A 16,914-nucleotide genomic window follows, 5' to 3' on the forward strand; every position below is an offset into this window, starting at 1 on the left:
GGTTCAGAACTTACTCTCTGAAGGCTACAGTTAAGTGTTAAGAAACCAATTGTTTTGACCTCAAAGATGCTCAATATTTTCTCTCTTATTTTTTTATTCTTAAAACACAACAGAAGCAAATTACTGCAGAGGGAAGACCATTTACTTCCATCAAGCAGAGGAGTGAACATTCACATGAATAAAACTTTAGAACTACATTGCATAAGACAAACTATATGGGTTCAATATGTTCACACTTTGAGGCAGAGCCCAATCACTAAACAGTATAAGTCAGAAAAACTTTCGAGAATCATAACCAGACCCCAGTTTCTGTTTTGCCCAAAATGACCTTGACTATTTACATGCCCCAACCACTGAACAGCAACTGGTAACCAATGTTGCTATTTGTCCTCATTCTTCCTACCATAAAGTGACTCCAAACACAATCCTACAGAGCATGTGCATACATCAGAAGGTCTGCCAACTCTTACTCTACCATGGCATTCATACCTGCTGTACATTTTCAAATCATGTAGATCACCCATTTCAACCCTTATGGAAGCCCCACTGCAGCAATTCAGAATGTGTACACAAACACATTCAATTGCTAGAGATTTAGCTGTTTGAACAAACCAACCTTTGTTTCAGCCTTATTATAAAACAAGAAAAAACATATGCTCCGAAATAAGTTCAGTGTGTCATTCTACCTCACCAAACTACTTTAAGTTTGCACTTTTAAGTTGAGCAGAAATGTATCTGTCATAAATTGTATTTTGAGAGCCTGGAATGGGCAGTGACTATTGCACAGGATTCATCAGCACCTTGGTTTGCAGCTTGTCCCATCGTGGTGGTTATTATTTTCATTCTAACTGCTCAGAAGCTGTAGTATAATCTTACTTAATCAGCAATACTTCTATACCATACCATTCTGAAAAGGTCAGATGGTTCCTTTTTTCCCCTTCATTTAAGACACTTTGTCATCTTCGCTAAGAAAAGTGCAATTGAAGACTTCATGGAATAATGTTCTAAGTTACAAACAATGGATGTGAAACAATGCAATATAGAACTCTAAGGCTTTAAGGCTTTTATTTAATTTGAACCTCACACATATATCATCTCTACTACTTTTTCCCCTTAGTTTATTACCCAATGTCCGATTGTGAAATACTGTAATGCAATAACTGGATGTCATAATGTCACTGAACAGCTTTCCAAATGTTAGGGTGGACTTCTAGCCTGCATTAAGTCTTACTTCTGTTTGTTGTTACCATTCCTTATACCATCTATACTACTGACATTTTTTGTGATACATAATCTAGTGTAGGTCTAGCCTAGACCTATTTAACTCTGCAAATTCCTGAACTTTCTCCCTATTAGTGTTTAATATTATTGTTCTTCTGACTTATGTGGTACTGCATAGCCTCAATTATGTCTGTACTTATTTCCTTTCACTATATATTGCCCTTGTCAATTTTTACAAGTAAGTAAATCCTTCATCAAGCCCAAACTCATTGGACTGCACTGTACTGAGTAGCTTCATCCCTAAGCTTTAAAAACATACCACACATCACCTTGATGCAGATTTTTATTAATTCTCTAAATTCATTTCAAAACTGGAATTTTTTTGTTAAATCCTTCATAATCATCTTTCACATAAACTTCTGATAAAATATAATCTTTCTCTCTCCTGTTCTTTGGAAACAAAGAAATTATTTGGTCGATTACTGTCATTACCCACTTCTCTGACAAAAAAGCATGGTTTATCTCAGAGAGTCAGTACCACTCCAAAACTACTGGTGGCTCTGGATGTAATTTTCAAAGGAAAGAACAGAGGAAGGGAGAAGGAAATAGCATTACTGCCATTTTGCAGCAGAAAATTATAACCACTAACAAAGCAAATATCAAAAAAAGTTATGATAATTGATTGAGAACGTGCAGCTCCTGAATCATATCCTGAAGCTTTCCTGAAACAGCTTTAAGGTCCACAACCACTATATACAATTCTGACATTCCTGTGAGGAGCCTAGATTGCAAGAACATTTGTTTGTTTTAGGTCTTTTGTAGTTAGTATGGCTGAGATGAACAAGCTCCATATGCACCCGTCCATTGGGCGATGCCTCAGGCTAGGGTAAAATCAGGCTTAAGTGACTTTTTAGGATGCTGCTACTAAGGGGTAGATGCAAAAGAGTCATGATACTGTGTAGTGTTAGCCAGTTGACTTACAAATTCAGCCTGGAACCATGACTGTCTCCAAAAACAGTCTGCAGATACACAGCTCCCATGAAATTATTCTGTTAATTGTTTTCTAAAATCAAAAGAACTTGTTCTTGTAACAGCAGCAAAATGCTAGAGCAGATAACATGGAACTTTCCCTTGCTGTAACTGGGGACAATACAAAAGCTTAAAGAGATGACAAAAAATTCTTAAGATGAAAAAGCAAGAAGGAAAATCTTTCTGAAGGGATCATGCAGACCCACCATGTATAATTCAAAAGCAAAGACACCAAACAATTGGTGTAGAAGCAGAGACATGAAAACACAGTTTCTGTTGTGGAACAGAATTGACAATGCCAGTTTTAAGGAGTTGTGTATTTTAACTCTCAAAAGGATGTGCATCAAGTCTAATACCATGGGAAGGATGCACTTCCCCCCACCAAAGGCAGAGTGTTTACGTGTGTATGTGTCACAGTATGCTGTAGTCACTCTAAATTCCTAGGATCAACCACAAAGACATTGTTTCATGTCAATTAAACTGGAAGACTTGCATTTCTTGGAAGCAAAACAATCTGCTCTATCTAGCCATTAGCCAGTGAATTTATTATTATTCAAATATTTATGTTCTGTACATTTTCTTACCTTATATTCTGAACCGAGGAATTCAACGATTCATCCGGAACATTACTGGTTACAGCTGCATGTCCTTCTGTGAGGGGCTGCAACGGCTGCATTACGTGAACTGTCCGAAAAAGCTGAGTGGATTGTACTGGCTGCGGAGATTGCATTGTCCTCAAAACTTCTGAAGTCAAGCCAGGTGTCTGCTGCTGTCCAACTTCTACATGCTCCTTCAGCTTAGCAGGCTTCGCGTTTCCTGTTTTTAGCATCGCGGTTGATCCTCCCTTTGTTCCTGCGTTTGCAGATGCTCTAGTTCTGCTTGATTGGTTTCTGTTGGCCACCGCAGTCGAGAGCAGAGTTGAATCTGATGATTCAGTGCTAGGGCTCGCATCCTCATCATCAATATAGATGAGATCTTTTGGCATTTCTTTAAATTGATACACTAGACGCTGACCTTCTACTTTAGCCAAGATTCCTCTTTGGTAATAGTATCTGTTTAAAGCATACATACATCAAGTTACACAGGTTTTTTGCCAAAACCAAAACAAAGCCACAAAACTCCCAGAAAATAAACATAGCACTAACAAGTAAACAAACTTTTAAGTGTCTAGTTTCTTCATCATAAAAAAGTTGCCAGTTTAATAGCATATTGTTTTCCTCAAACAACTTTCATTTACTGGTATTTCATGTCACGTTTTACCTCCAACCTTAAATACCTCTGCGGAGAAAAAGAAAAGAACTCCACGACTTGGCAGCTCTGCTATCAACTCATACACTTTAAAAAGGTGCATGAAACTTTCAATTCTCCTCTTGACTCATACAGTTCTTTCAGTTACCTGAATTCATGCTTATTCACCAGTGAGCACAGGCAGACATTTCAGCTACAACAAAGCAAAGGGAACAGGACAGGAAGGCACTACTTCTGTTATATTTACAAACTAATATGACAATTTGAAATTACGCAGACTTAGGTGAGAGGTGAAGGGAAATTAAAAGAAATGCATAGCTGCTGAGTTGGACAATTATCCAGGTAAGACTGAAGCTTCGTGGACATCTGCTTATTTTGCAGTCTTTTATGTATGAGAAAACCCCCGGCTTGATAGACAGTGGCACACAATTCTATGTTTTAAAACTGTCTGTACACACAAGTTCAGAGAAGTGAAATCAGATCTGAATTCTAAAACCTTATCTTCCACTGGAAAGGGGATCATGTGCAACAAGTAGAAATAATTTAATGAATACACCTGCATTTAGCTTTTTTTTTTAGAAAAGACATTCAAATTTATGTAAAAGGCTTGCCCCACTTGAAATCTTCAGTCTTTTACTTTGTCTGTCTGACTCTGAAGATGCAGTTTTTGCAGCAGCACTGAAAAATGTCTGTGCTGAAAGTGAAGGTGACTGACTTGGAGTTGAGGTTAGTAAGGGTTACTTTAGTGAGCTAATTTATTTTCCTAAAATAATTTCTTCATTTTCCAAACTAATAGAATACTATGTTGTTATACAAATTAGATGAGGCATTAAATGCACACAAACCCTAAGGCAACAAAAACAGTCTTTTATTAAAAATGCACATACCTGAGAGCTCTACCCATTGTTTCATAATTCATGTCAGGTTTGTTTTTGTGTTTTCCCCACAACCTGGACACAGCCTTGGAATCTACCAGTTTGAAAATGCCCTTCTCTCTTTGAGTCCATTTGATATATTTAGGACACGTAGCTTTGTCCTGGAGCAGTGCTAGTAAGAACTCCCAGAGATAAATTGTATTTCCTAAAATGAAAGTATTTCAAAACACACAAAAAATAGAAAAAATATTAGTTGACCATATTTTATTAATGATGCAAATAATCTTAGAAGGAAGAAGCTGGGATCTTTACAAATAGATTGTAATATATAATCAAGACTAGGAAATAGTGATGGAAGAGGACAGGAAAAGATTCCTGTGAGTTATTATAATCTGGATGCCCAAACACCCCAGCCACTTTCTCTGTACCAGTCAGGCACCAGTCAACCTACAGCTGCACCATTCCAACCACCAAGATTAGACAGCATTAGTCACCTACGTATCCATTTCCCTCCTGCCTAATCCGGTTACAGAAGCAGTCACTACTGCTTTATCTTGAATAGGAACATGTTCAAGTCTATGATCTAAAAATGCTGGAAATTAGGTTGTTGCTTAAATGCTTTGCTGAATTGAGGTGAGTATTATAATCCTTTAAAAGGCTAAACAAAATCCTTACTTTAAAGAATTAGATTTATATGGGGCAATCAGTGTTATGTGCTGAGGTAGGTATATCTTCAAGGATAAAGTACAGAAAAAGGTAATTTTTTTTAATCCAGTGAGCACTTGCACTTGCTGGTAGACAACCTCAAATTTAATTTTACAAACAAGCAGGCACAAACACTTATATATGGAAATCCATCACATCTGTTCAGTGTTTACCACGTATAAAGAAACAGTATTAAAATCACAGATTGTGAATACTTAAAACAAGCACAAAATATGCATATTTTTTCTGAACCACATTTAAGGAGTCTAAACTCATACAACCAATTAGATCCTTTTTTCTGCCTTCTTTTTTTTAAGGCTTTTGGGTGTTTGACTTTCTTTTGGGAATCTGAAGCTGCACATAGGCTTTTTAGTTGTTAGTCTGAGAAAGTAAGTAAAAACTTCTTGTATCACGTCCCAGAAGTAGCTGTGCAAAAACACAGCAATGATAGCATGTGCAAGTTTCATAAATTCCACAAAATATGATGCCCAGCACATCAGAAGATGACAGGATCACTTTTGATAGCTTCAATTTAACCCAGCAGATTTTTTTCCATTTTAACAACCACCAGTCTGATCTCTTTTTCTCCTAAAAATGAAATTCCCATAGTACTGTATTATAAGCTATATTTAGTAAATACTCATCAAAGTCATCAGCACTGGCAGTACAAAAATGTTAGCAGCTCCTTCAGCAGGTGGAAGCTTGGAAAGTGAGCATTCCTAGAGAAAAAACAACGCCTTTGCAAATGTCTCCCAGCTTACATAATATAGTCTGTTTGACTTCAGATACCCCGGAGGTAAAGGTTAAGACTGTCATACAGGAGTGAGAGCATTCCCAGCCATTTATGATCTAATCCAGGGTGCTTTTGTTGTAGTCTAGACCAAAAATGCTCAGCTGCATCAAGGCAATCTGAAAATTTGTCACTGCTTAGCCACTGAAATCACTATGAAAACGACTGGCTGCAAAAACCAGGTCTGCTTTACCAACAGGCTTTTTTAACCTCCTCTGAGTCACAACAGAAGAAATAGGTAGAAAACTCAGTTTTCTCTAAGCATTGTATAATATAATTATATGGAGAACTTGTTATTTTAGCATACAAGTTCCCCTTAGGGAATACACAGGCAGCTCTCGTGATTTTCTAGCTTCTTCCCTGCCACGGCTGGTCATATTAGTATGTCTTTTACTTGAATTCTATGTTTCTCAAAATGCAAAACAAATGCTCTTCATAGCAGGCAGTGGTTTCAGGCAACACACTCCCTTTTATTTCCTTCAGAATTAGCAATTTTGTAACAATGGACAAATGTGAATTATGATGTATCGTTGCCATCATCGACAGAAACATTAGAATCTTCTGCCTTTTAATTTTTGTGCCTAGCTGCTTTCATATTTTCTATTATTTCATTTGAGCACCACATGGAGGTTCCTCTGATATTCTTCTTTCATTTTTACTTAAAAATCAGGTTGTAATTAAAAAAAAAAAGGCAACAAGGTGTACTTAAAATTAATGGCACTAACGTTAAATATTTATTGCTTGCCAATAGTATTTTGTTCCTGTTATTGCAGAAAACGCCTCTTCAAAAAGAAAAAACCCAACACATTCATTTGTCAGTATAGAGACTTTTCTGACTTCATGAGTCTGACATTGTTATGACACCATTTTCCAAGGTTGGCCAGGCTTCTGTCCCAGCAAGTACTGCCTGCATGCAAGCCCATCAGTCCCTAGGCATAAAAGCAGGCAGCCGTGACATGGGGGACGTTCATTTCCAGCTCCCACTGAGTGCAGCACAACTCGCTGGGTCCACAGCATCAGGCTGCCATTCAGACATGGCACGGGTGCAGGCGTTGGACCCAACAGCAAAGCAACAGAGCTGTTGACAAAACTGACAGGCATTACTGAACAGTCCAGTCTGGAGGAAATGATTTATTGTATCAGTTATGTGGCATCTATTTTTATTTCTCCCTTTTAAACACAGGAGGAATTAAAGTATCAAACCCCCAAGTTTTCTGCTGAAGTCTTCAAGCTGTGTTGTAACTTTTCTCCAAATTCAGGGCTCGGTACTTCCTGCTGCTGACTGGCAGCCTTGATTAGCTCCTCATGCAGAATTAGACACAGATGGAACACGTTTTCAAAGATCATCCGTCAAAATAACCACAGCCCAAGAAACACTAATACAATGCAAAGCGCTCCCCAGGACTTCACTGAAAACATAGCAGACCCTGTGGGGGGTTGAAGAGTTTCCAAGAACCCTTGCAACTGAAGGGACAAATACATTTTTCTCCCTAGGAACTGAGTATTTCACCAAGCTCACATGCTTGTCTTCTACTTGCCTTATGATGAGATATGTTAACCATCCGTGAACATAAGACTTGGGTTTACATCACAAGAGAACTGGTGAACTTCTTCTTTTTACAGGTCACTCAGAAACAATGTTCTTTTAAAAACTTCAGTGATAACTCTTTGACTTACCCTTTCCATCTTTGTTTTTCTTTTTCACAGATATGTTTGGAGTTGTAGTAGGAGACTCAGAACGAGATGGTTTCGGTTTTTTCCCTGAAATAAACCACCAGTGAGTCACTGCAGCTTTAAAAAACCAAACAAACGAACAAACAAAAACCCAAACAAAAAATCAAACAAAAAAAAACCAAGCAAGGACCTAAAAAGGGAAGAGATATGTTTCCCCAGTTCAAAGAATATTCAATTTCTACTAAGTTACGAACTCACTTCTATGCTGAACTTCTTCATTTTCTAGAGCAGGATTGGACCCCTTATGCTCTTACTGTACTTTTAGTAAAGACTATATTCACTTTCCTGAAGTCCATGTGCTTTGGAAATTTCTGTGGCTATTTAGGTACTCTTAAGAGCACTTAAAACAGACAAGATGAGAAGAATAAGCTATTAACTCTGGGTAAGAGTTTAAAGAGGAAAAGACAGATAAAATACAGAGCACTATCTTGTTCCCTCATCACCAAACTGGAATTTAGGGACAAAACAAGATTGCCTGCTTGTTTAATCAATTGCAAGTCTCCACTGACAGCATCAAACTACACTGTCGTGTGAAACAAACATTTTTTTCCATCCTGTTGTCTTTTACACCTTTTTCAACAGTGGCTGCACATAGAGGAAAGTCACTTGTTTATAACAATCAGAAGAACCAGTAACAAGCTCTGAAAAAAAAATCAGTTTTTAAAGTCATAAGAATGGTGGCTCTATTTGGTAAGGAGGACTGAAAGAAAGAAGTTAGTTACAACCGATTAGAAGAATGAAGAGCGTTCATTTGAAAATGCTGCAAAATCAACTACTGAAACATAAGGAAATAAAAAAATCAAAGTCACGCTGAAATATTTTTCAATATAAAACCTTGAACCTACTCCTTTATTAGTTCTCATTCTCTGCAATGGCAGCTTTTACAGGTGAAGTAATTAATCAGAAACCTTCAGAACTTTCTTATGAAACAGCAATTTATCTTATCAGGTTTTGCAGTGACCCCTTACTACACTGACATTACTTAAATTACTGCCTATGATCCTTTGAGAGGCAGAACAGACTAAGCAAACATAAGACTCAGAGAAACATATTTCTAGTCCAAATAGCATATTTTCATAATTAAAGATCTAAAGAAAAATATTTTTCTTTTTCTCTATTTATTGCAGTTCAAAAGAACTGATGTTCTAAAAAGAGGCAAGACCAATAGGCCTGAGCAATCCCATACACTATAGCTTTCCACTTTCGGTTTTGTTTTTAGGGGTTGTTTTAGTAAGGAAACAACTCTGCTGCAGAGTAAGAGCGACAGTTTTTCACTAGCTCTGAAAAAAAAAAAAAGCTCAGTGCCAGGTTGCACTATCTCCTTTGTTCTAGACTTCCAAGTATAAGGAAGTCATAAGAAACAGTGGTTTGAGCACTCATCGTTTGACATTAGCAGTCTTGCTAAGTCCACCTTTGCACCTTTTTCTTTCTCTTTTTTTGACAGGGTATGAGGGAGGAGGGATAGTTAGTTGAGAGAGCTATAGTGAAGAAACTCTAGTAATAACTGGAGTCCGCTAACTTTCTTGCTTCCATTCAGACAGGATTCATGACTGAGGATAGGACACAAACAACACTCACCATTTTGGCCAGTAATGTTTTCCTTGACTTGAATGAAAGTGGGAGGGAGGAAATCCTACAACATTGTTTTTTTCATATATCACGATATGAAAGGATAAAGAATACTGGGGTATATTTTTAGAAAGTTTTTATCCACTCACCATTATAGGTTGCAAAAATGTCAGTTTTCCCTAAAAAGTCTAGATGAAGTCACTCTGTATGGATCAGCCTCCAGGGCACAAGAAATCCCTCAGGGTAACTTTGGTTAAGTGCTTTCCCCCCTCTAAGTTGTGTCACAGGAAGACTCTGTTGGGTGCTAGTCTTGCTCCCCCTCTTGAACAGGTGTAAATGTAGCTATTAAGGAGTAGGGAGTGTTATTTTGATGTCACTCATTTAGACCTTATCTCTAAATACCTTCAGTTCTTAAGACACAATGAAGTGGATGAGATCGCAATTGGGTCATGACTGAACTACTGCTGGTAAGCTTCAGGAAAAAGAAGTACTGATCCCATGTAATTTACATAATTCTGATTAGAGATAACCTAGGCTACTAAATATGAATACTCCGGCAACAGCAATTCTAGGCTCTCTTTCTTCAGCCTAGACTACTTCAGGACATCTCATTTGGACAGTCCTCTACCAGGAGCCCAACCAAAATTAACAACCAGTGAAGAATGTGAAACTTCTTTACAGAAATGTATCCATGTTACTGCTGTATATCTAGGCTAGAGATACTTAAAACGATGGTTTCAGACCACACTGTGAGCTATAATCTCCAGGCGCTGACTGATACCATCAAGAGAAACAATCAACAGAGACACACCAGATATGTTTCCTTTGTTTAAAAGAAGGTATTTTTTGAAAGCACATTAAGCAGTAGCACGCATTCTTCTTTGGTTCAATAGAGCATGAATTTATTCCTTTTCGGAGTACATCACTAAATTCCTTTTTAGGAAAGAATTTTACAAAGAGGAAGGATGAAGAACATGCAAGAGCTAAGCCTTATGAGGGGCTACCATAGTTTTGGCTAGCTAACTGAATTTATAATTGGTATTTTCACTACCTTCCCATAGCAAATACAGGACTGAAGGTATTAGTACAGCAAATTTCCAAGTTTCTTTGTCTGACACTCCTTTGTTTTTCCTGTCTTTCTGATGCGTAGTTTGGCAACTCAGTGCTCAGACATTCACGAGTACAAACATCACACTGAACACCTTTGGAGTTGAGCAGATGGGTGGATACAGTTCTCCTACTGTAGCAGTAAGGCCCACAAGGAAAGGAAGTGAAATCACCTCATCACTTCTGGAGAACATTTTCTTGGGGAAGCTCTACTTGACAATGCCATTCTGGCCCAGTTAGCTGGCAACGCTCTGAACTATTCATCCCGCTAAGTTTAGATGATGGGTTAATACACTAGAAGTCTATAAAATCTACAAAACCCCTATAAAATCATGAGTGACATGGATAGGGTAAAATGACCACCACCATTTGCCATGCCTCAAAACTGACCAAAGGAAGGGAAACAGACTGCACTTAAAAAAACCCTCTACAAACAAACAAAACACCCAAAAGAACCTCACCCACCCACTGCACATCATCCTAAAGGGCATTGCAAAATTAATAACACTTTGCAGCAATTCTTGTACATCAATGACTTATAAAAGCCGGGACATTCTGAAGTAACACTTCAACATCACTCAGGCCATACCACCTACCTCATGAACACTGAAATTCACTGAAAACTAGTAGCTAATGAAACACTAAGCTGATGAATCTTTTCTAGTGTTTGGGGTTTTTTTCTAAAGCAAATACACACATTTGCTGTGAAGCAACTGGTTTTCTAACCTACAGCTAGGGAGGAGGAAGGAGTGGGTGTAAGCAGAAGCACAACACGAAAGAGGGTATGAAAGCATCAAACCGAAGAGGTTAAATATCTGGCAGACAGTAGCTCCTTGTTTTGACACACACAGAAGTCAACAGTATAAAAGAAGAAGGAAAGAAAAGAACAAAACAAAAAACAGTTTAAAATGCTGTGGTTATCTCACAGTAGTGCGCACAGCACGGTAGCTTCCCAGCAGTACTTTTAGGGCAGCTGCTGGTAAAGCTCCCTTCCACAGCAGTTTCAGTTCAGCTTTCTAAGGGGAATCAGAGACTTCCTGACCCACACCCCTGCCTGCAGGACCTTGTGACACATATGGGGCTCAGGAGGCTTCCTCAAGATCTCCACAGGCTGCTATGCTCTCTCTCACAGATAACTCCCAACATTTGGAATTAGCAGCAAAAGTAGAATTAAAAATGCACTCCTATTCAGCAGGATAGCTGACTGGGTAGGTAGCTGACTGGCTGGGTAGCAGGATTCCTGTTTTGGAAGGCTTTTATTTATCATGCTCTAGGGTTAGCCTTAGGATTAGCTCCAGAAACATAATGCCCTTGTTTTATTTTTCTTTTTTTTTTTTTTAATTTGTTGCAACAGCACCTAACATCTGTCTATATTACATGACTCTCTTTCCTTGTAGACATCAGCTTCAGACCTCTGATGGGGTCCATGTTGAAGTAGGTAGGAAAACAGGAGCAGAAGGTCTGGCTAACACCACTTCATTACTCTTTGGCACAGCACTGACTACAATGGAACATCACTACACTGTGTAAGCGTAATCTGTTAGAAATGGGATTAACACTTATTATAGCATGCAGCTACTAAAAAAAATTAAATCCTTCATATTTAAGAAAGCTAAAAAGCCCTCCTCATTCTCATCCCCTATTCTGAACTGATCAAGTATCTTCAGCTGAAGCTAGGTAAGGGCTAATGAAAGTACTTCAGGATTCACAATAACAAAAGCTCTATAGCTTGTATTGCAATTCTGCTCTGAAGAAGAAATATTCTTACAAATAGGAAGAAGCAGAGATTTCTGTTTCCTACAGGATAAGCCATCTTTGCTATGTCTACAACATCATTAGTCTAAGCACCAGTATATGTGCTCACGCTACTCAGGAAGAAAATGCTTTTTCTGCATTTCTAACTGAGCCCACTCAATTATTTTGGCCTGATAACTAGAATGGTTCCAGACATGCACAGGGGAACCGACCATGCCACCCCCTGCTCTCCTACTCCACACTGCTGTTCTCTGGTATCATCTTACCTTTTCTCTTCTTTGGTTGTTCAAATTCTGGAGTCTCTGGTGATTCAGCGTAAGGGTCTGGGGCTTCCACCACCTCAGGGATTCCATCAAGTGTGACTGACACATGTGTAATAGGAGCCACCATATCATCCTCTTCAGCTGTGCCAAACATAGTTGCTTAAAAGAAGAGGACAAAAGGAATATTTTCACACAGCCATGAGGACTTTTAAAAGTTGGGTTTAGACCAAAAATTTAAACATAGAATAAAATAAAACTATGACACTTCAGGCCTTCAAGGGACAGAAGACTAGTTCATAAGGGAATATATGAGCTGAAAACATTTTACACAAGCAGAAGCACTACTAAAATAGACAAATTTAATGATATAACCCACCTCCCCAAAAAAGCACAATTGATCACACATTCACATTTAAGGCAATCTGCAAATATAAGTGTATGCTCTTTTATCCTGACAACATGCTAATCCTCTATCAGCCAAGCAAAACACTGCAATCTAAACCACCCAACTTCATTCATACCTTCCCTTTGTAATTCTTGATTCTTTCTTTTCCTGTTAAACTCTGGCATGGCAATGAAATCTTTCAATGCATACGACATTGGATTTCTGATACCCAAACTATGTACGTAAAGGGTATCTGGAAGTTATAAAATAATCTTACCAATTCCATGCAACCACACTGCACTGAATCCCTCCTCCTTTCACAAACAAACAAGGCAAATACAGATTAGATTTTCTTTCATAAAAAACTTACTTATTCTTTTTTCATCCAACATAGGACCAGGGGAGTCCATATTGAGAAGTGCTTCAGCAGCCTCGATTGTTTCCATTGTTTCATCTCCATTATGACAAGATGCTTCAACTAAAAGTAAAGAAGAAAACATAATTCTTAAGAAGCTACAAACTGGACTTAAAGCTTAACACAATATTTATTCTTATTTCATTTCCAGAAAAAAAAAAAAGAAAACATAGTAAACATGGTCTTCTAGTACATGAGTAGAAGCAGATTAGCTGGGGAGAAAATGCAGACTGCAATAATTTATTTAGTACAGTACATTTTTCAGATTACATGTAAAAAAAACCAAAACCAAAACCAAACCCAATACAAACCTTTTGTTTCTGCCTCATTGTTCTAACCCCTCTCTTTGCTGATTATGCAGTAAAACACAAACCCCATGAACCTAAGAAATATCACTATCACAAACAATAGTCCAGAGAATATTATTTAAAAAAACATGATATTGCTAACTTCTTATGGTGGTCCAAAGTGTTATCCACATGTCGATATTTTGTGTTATCCACATAAAAACATGTGGATATGACACTTGAGGACATGATTTAATGGTGAACATGGTGGTGGTGCTGGGTTGACGGTAGGACTTGATGATCTGAGAGGTCTTTTCCACCCCATAACATTCAGACAGTTAAGGGTCTGCACCTTCTTGGTGACATCTCCAAACAGCCTTAAGAAATGAGGAACACAGAGCTGGGGAGGAGGACAGGATGAAGAGAAAAGGAGAGGCAGTGAGTATGGACTAAGCTCCTGGCCTGGGAAGCCATAGAGCAAGACAGCAAATTGCAGATAATTTTGTCAGGCAGCTGGCAAGCTCAAGAGCTCAGCCACAGAGCATCTCAGTCCCAAGGGCCAAACAGCATCACTAGGGAATGCCTAGCCAGCTGAGGAGGAGACACAACATGTACAGCCCATGCAGTCCGTGGGCATGCTCATGCTTGGCCTGGTGCTGATGACTTGATCATTTCTGGTTCTAAGTTTTATCTGGCTGCAAACTTTCCATACCATTTACCAGCATTACCAAGACCTCAATAAGGATGTGACCCTAAATATAGGCACGCAGCACTGACAAAGCAGTTGTTTTCAGTTCCAACGCTGAATGGACAGGAAGGTTAACTCGCCACGATCCAGCTCAGCCAAAGCCATGGAGCATGGCTGGTTTACACTGCCACATACAATTTAAAAGCTAGCAGTGGTACCTCCAGGTTCTCAGCGCTGCAGGCAGGGAGGAGAGAGCTGCTGCTGTCTCCTCTTTCCCCACCGAGAGCTGCAGGAGGACCAAACCCACTCACTGGCTTTCAGGTTATGGAGTAGAGTCACTTCTTCCCCCGAACGACAGCAGAGGTTGCCAGCTTTACATCACTGTTATACGACATGGCTAAAGGTTTACCATCCTTATCCAAGACTAAAGAAAGGAACTTAAAATAGCCATATAAATAAGGTAAGCACAGAAATTCATATAATTTGATGCTCACAAAAAACATAAGCATGTTAAGGAAATTACCCAGTCTGACCACTCATGAGACTCTCTGGCAGTCGCACTCCCAAGGCCGGAGACTGTCACTGCTGGGGCAGAAGTCCCTTCACAGGGCATGGCTCAGTGAGCTGACGGTGCCCAGCTTGATTCCCCACACACCCCACTCACACAGTCAGACCAGGTTTCCTTACTGGTTCAAACCCAAGTTTCCCATGGCAGTCTCAGATGTCTCATTCCACAAAGCCATTTATTCACAGCACAGTAACACAGAAACAGCCCGAGCTGGTACCTCCAAGGACCCCCAACCAAGAAACCCCTGGGCTTTTATACCCTTACAGTCTACCCATGCACAAGTCTTGCTCTTCTTGTCCGTGTCCCTCCACCTCCCTGGTGTCACCAGTCTTCCTCTCCTTTGTTACCTAAAAGGTCAGCAATTCCTGGCTCCTGCTGTGTCTCTCAATGTCCATCTACCTACCTGGCTTCACCCATCTTCGTGCCCTTGGTTATCCCAAAGGTTGACAGTTCACAGCCCTGCGTCTTGGGCTCCCACCCAGATCTCAGTCTGTTTGCAAGCAAAGCTACCTGGACTAGATGTCTTCCTCAACAAGCAGCAGATTTAAGAAGAACTGGAATGAGATGGCTTATTTGTTACACTCGGCAAAGTCAGAACTGAAAGAATGAGGGTGGAGGGTATAATTTCTGACAAGTATCACATTTCAAACATTATCTTAAATAGGTGTAAGCTTTTTTTAAAAAAAAAAAAAAGGAAAAAAGAGATAAAAAAAATGGGTAAGGAAAAAATGAAAAAGGGAAAAACAGTCAGGGAAGAAAAAATGGGAGAAGAAAAACGGAGGAGAAAAAAAGGGAAAACAAAAAAGAGAGGGGAGGGGGGAAACCACACCTAAAAATATCTTCAGTTTTTTCCCAAGGTCCTCTACAAGTTTTTGTTTATCTGAGCAAGCCACAAATGTAAGCCTCTGTATCTGCATGCCAATTACAGCCCAGTTACTGTGAATCCAGGTACGCTATGAATCAGCGTTGGCCCGAGGCTTGCCCAAACAGAGCTTTCTGCTCTGTAACTGTGCCTCATGTTGGAAGTTCCCCAACTCAGTCCAAAGTCCTGCTTTCCTTACTACTGTCTTTTTTGAAATTTTTACACCACTCCAGCCAATCCTGTCCCCTCCCTTTGCTTCCCTGGTGGCTGGCAGCTCTGGAAAGTGGACAACACAAGTGCATGTTCAGGCTGAGATAAGGGCTGTGGTAGTCACAACTGTGTTTAAATTCACTGCTGGCTTTACTAGAGACAAAACCAGGCACTGCAAAGCCTCAAAATAATGTCAGAAGAAATCTGAAGTTACTAAAGGTATAAAGAGATCCACAAAACACAGACAGAGCTCCCTTTTGCAGAATAGCTGGCTGTTAAATTTAAGCACTCACTTTTTAGTATCAACTCTGAGCTGATTGTTATCGGACACAGGAAAACTCAGTTTAAGAACCCAAGTACTTCAGAATACCTACACACCACCCTTCATTTTCTTTTTAAAATAAGGCTTCACAATTTATAAAGAAAATTACCTCACTGGGGAGGTATATGAAAAAACCCTCTCTGTTTTTAACCAGACGCCACAGGCAGCCGTGAATAATTTCTTTACAAAGTAACTGAAACCATACCCCTTTTTTTACAACTGGCATCTCATCAACCCATAATCCTCACAGATTAACACTGAAGTTCAGTTTCCACCTAACTACTCCTTTGGATTTCTTTGTACATCACAAATGACTACCTAAGATACTGAGTTTGTGCAGGACTGCTAGAGTTTCACAAAACGTACAAAGCAAATGCTACCGAACTTCAAAATGTTGTAAAATAACTTCAGAACTGGTTAGTAATAACTGTTACTGATCTCTGAAAATGCACACCTCCATGCTCCCTATTCAGACTAGGGCACAGGGCATTTAAGTGCAAATTTTCTGTCCCTCCTCTGTCATCTCCCCCCCCCTCAAACTGTCTCAGTGCTGCCACTTTCCTGTTCCCATGAAACAATGCCAGAACAGGTGAACCACAAAATGGCAGGCTTCGATTAACTGCTGTTTTTTCTAAATTAAGCTCACCAGTCATGGTAAAGTTAAAAGAAAAAATTATAACAATAATTAAAAGAATGGTTTCAGGAATTACATTAGTTCTTTCTTCCTGTACACCTTAAAAGCATAATTAGCCACAATGGTAAAATATACAAAGTGTAGCAAATTGTACTATCTGACAAGCTGGCTTGGAATTTCTTCTGCACAAAACATTATCCCCTGTATTTGTCACAGGAAAAAATTTCAATATTCCATTTAGAGATAA

The 16,914-nt window shown here is 39.1% G+C and overlaps 1 protein-coding gene across 7 annotated transcripts in view; it reads right to left on the reverse strand.

Annotated features, from left to right (window-relative positions):
- The window catches only part of ELF1 (E74 like ETS transcription factor 1), an 81,139-nt gene that overhangs the window by 8,110 nt on the left and 56,115 nt on the right, over positions 1 to 16,914 (reverse strand). For all 7 annotated transcript variants that reach the window (XM_008934590.3, XM_018071209.2, XM_018071210.1 and 4 more), the window contains 5 exons: positions 13,052 to 13,159; positions 12,300 to 12,455; positions 7,546 to 7,629; positions 4,386 to 4,578; positions 2,835 to 3,302 (listed from right to left, as the gene is read on the reverse strand). In XM_008934590.3, the coding sequence (XP_008932838.1) occupies positions 2,835 to 3,302; positions 4,386 to 4,578; positions 7,546 to 7,629; positions 12,300 to 12,455; positions 13,052 to 13,159 (1,009 nt within the window). The remainder of the gene's footprint in view (positions 1 to 2,834; positions 3,303 to 4,385; positions 4,579 to 7,545; positions 7,630 to 12,299; positions 12,456 to 13,051; positions 13,160 to 16,914) is intronic.

The sequence above is a fragment of the Manacus vitellinus genome, unplaced genomic scaffold (genome assembly GCF_001715985.3).
Source record: "Manacus vitellinus isolate BGI_N305 unplaced genomic scaffold, ASM171598v3 scaffold_2_pilon, whole genome shotgun sequence".
In the NCBI taxonomy this organism is placed as follows: Eukaryota; Metazoa; Chordata; class Aves; order Passeriformes; family Pipridae; genus Manacus; species Manacus vitellinus.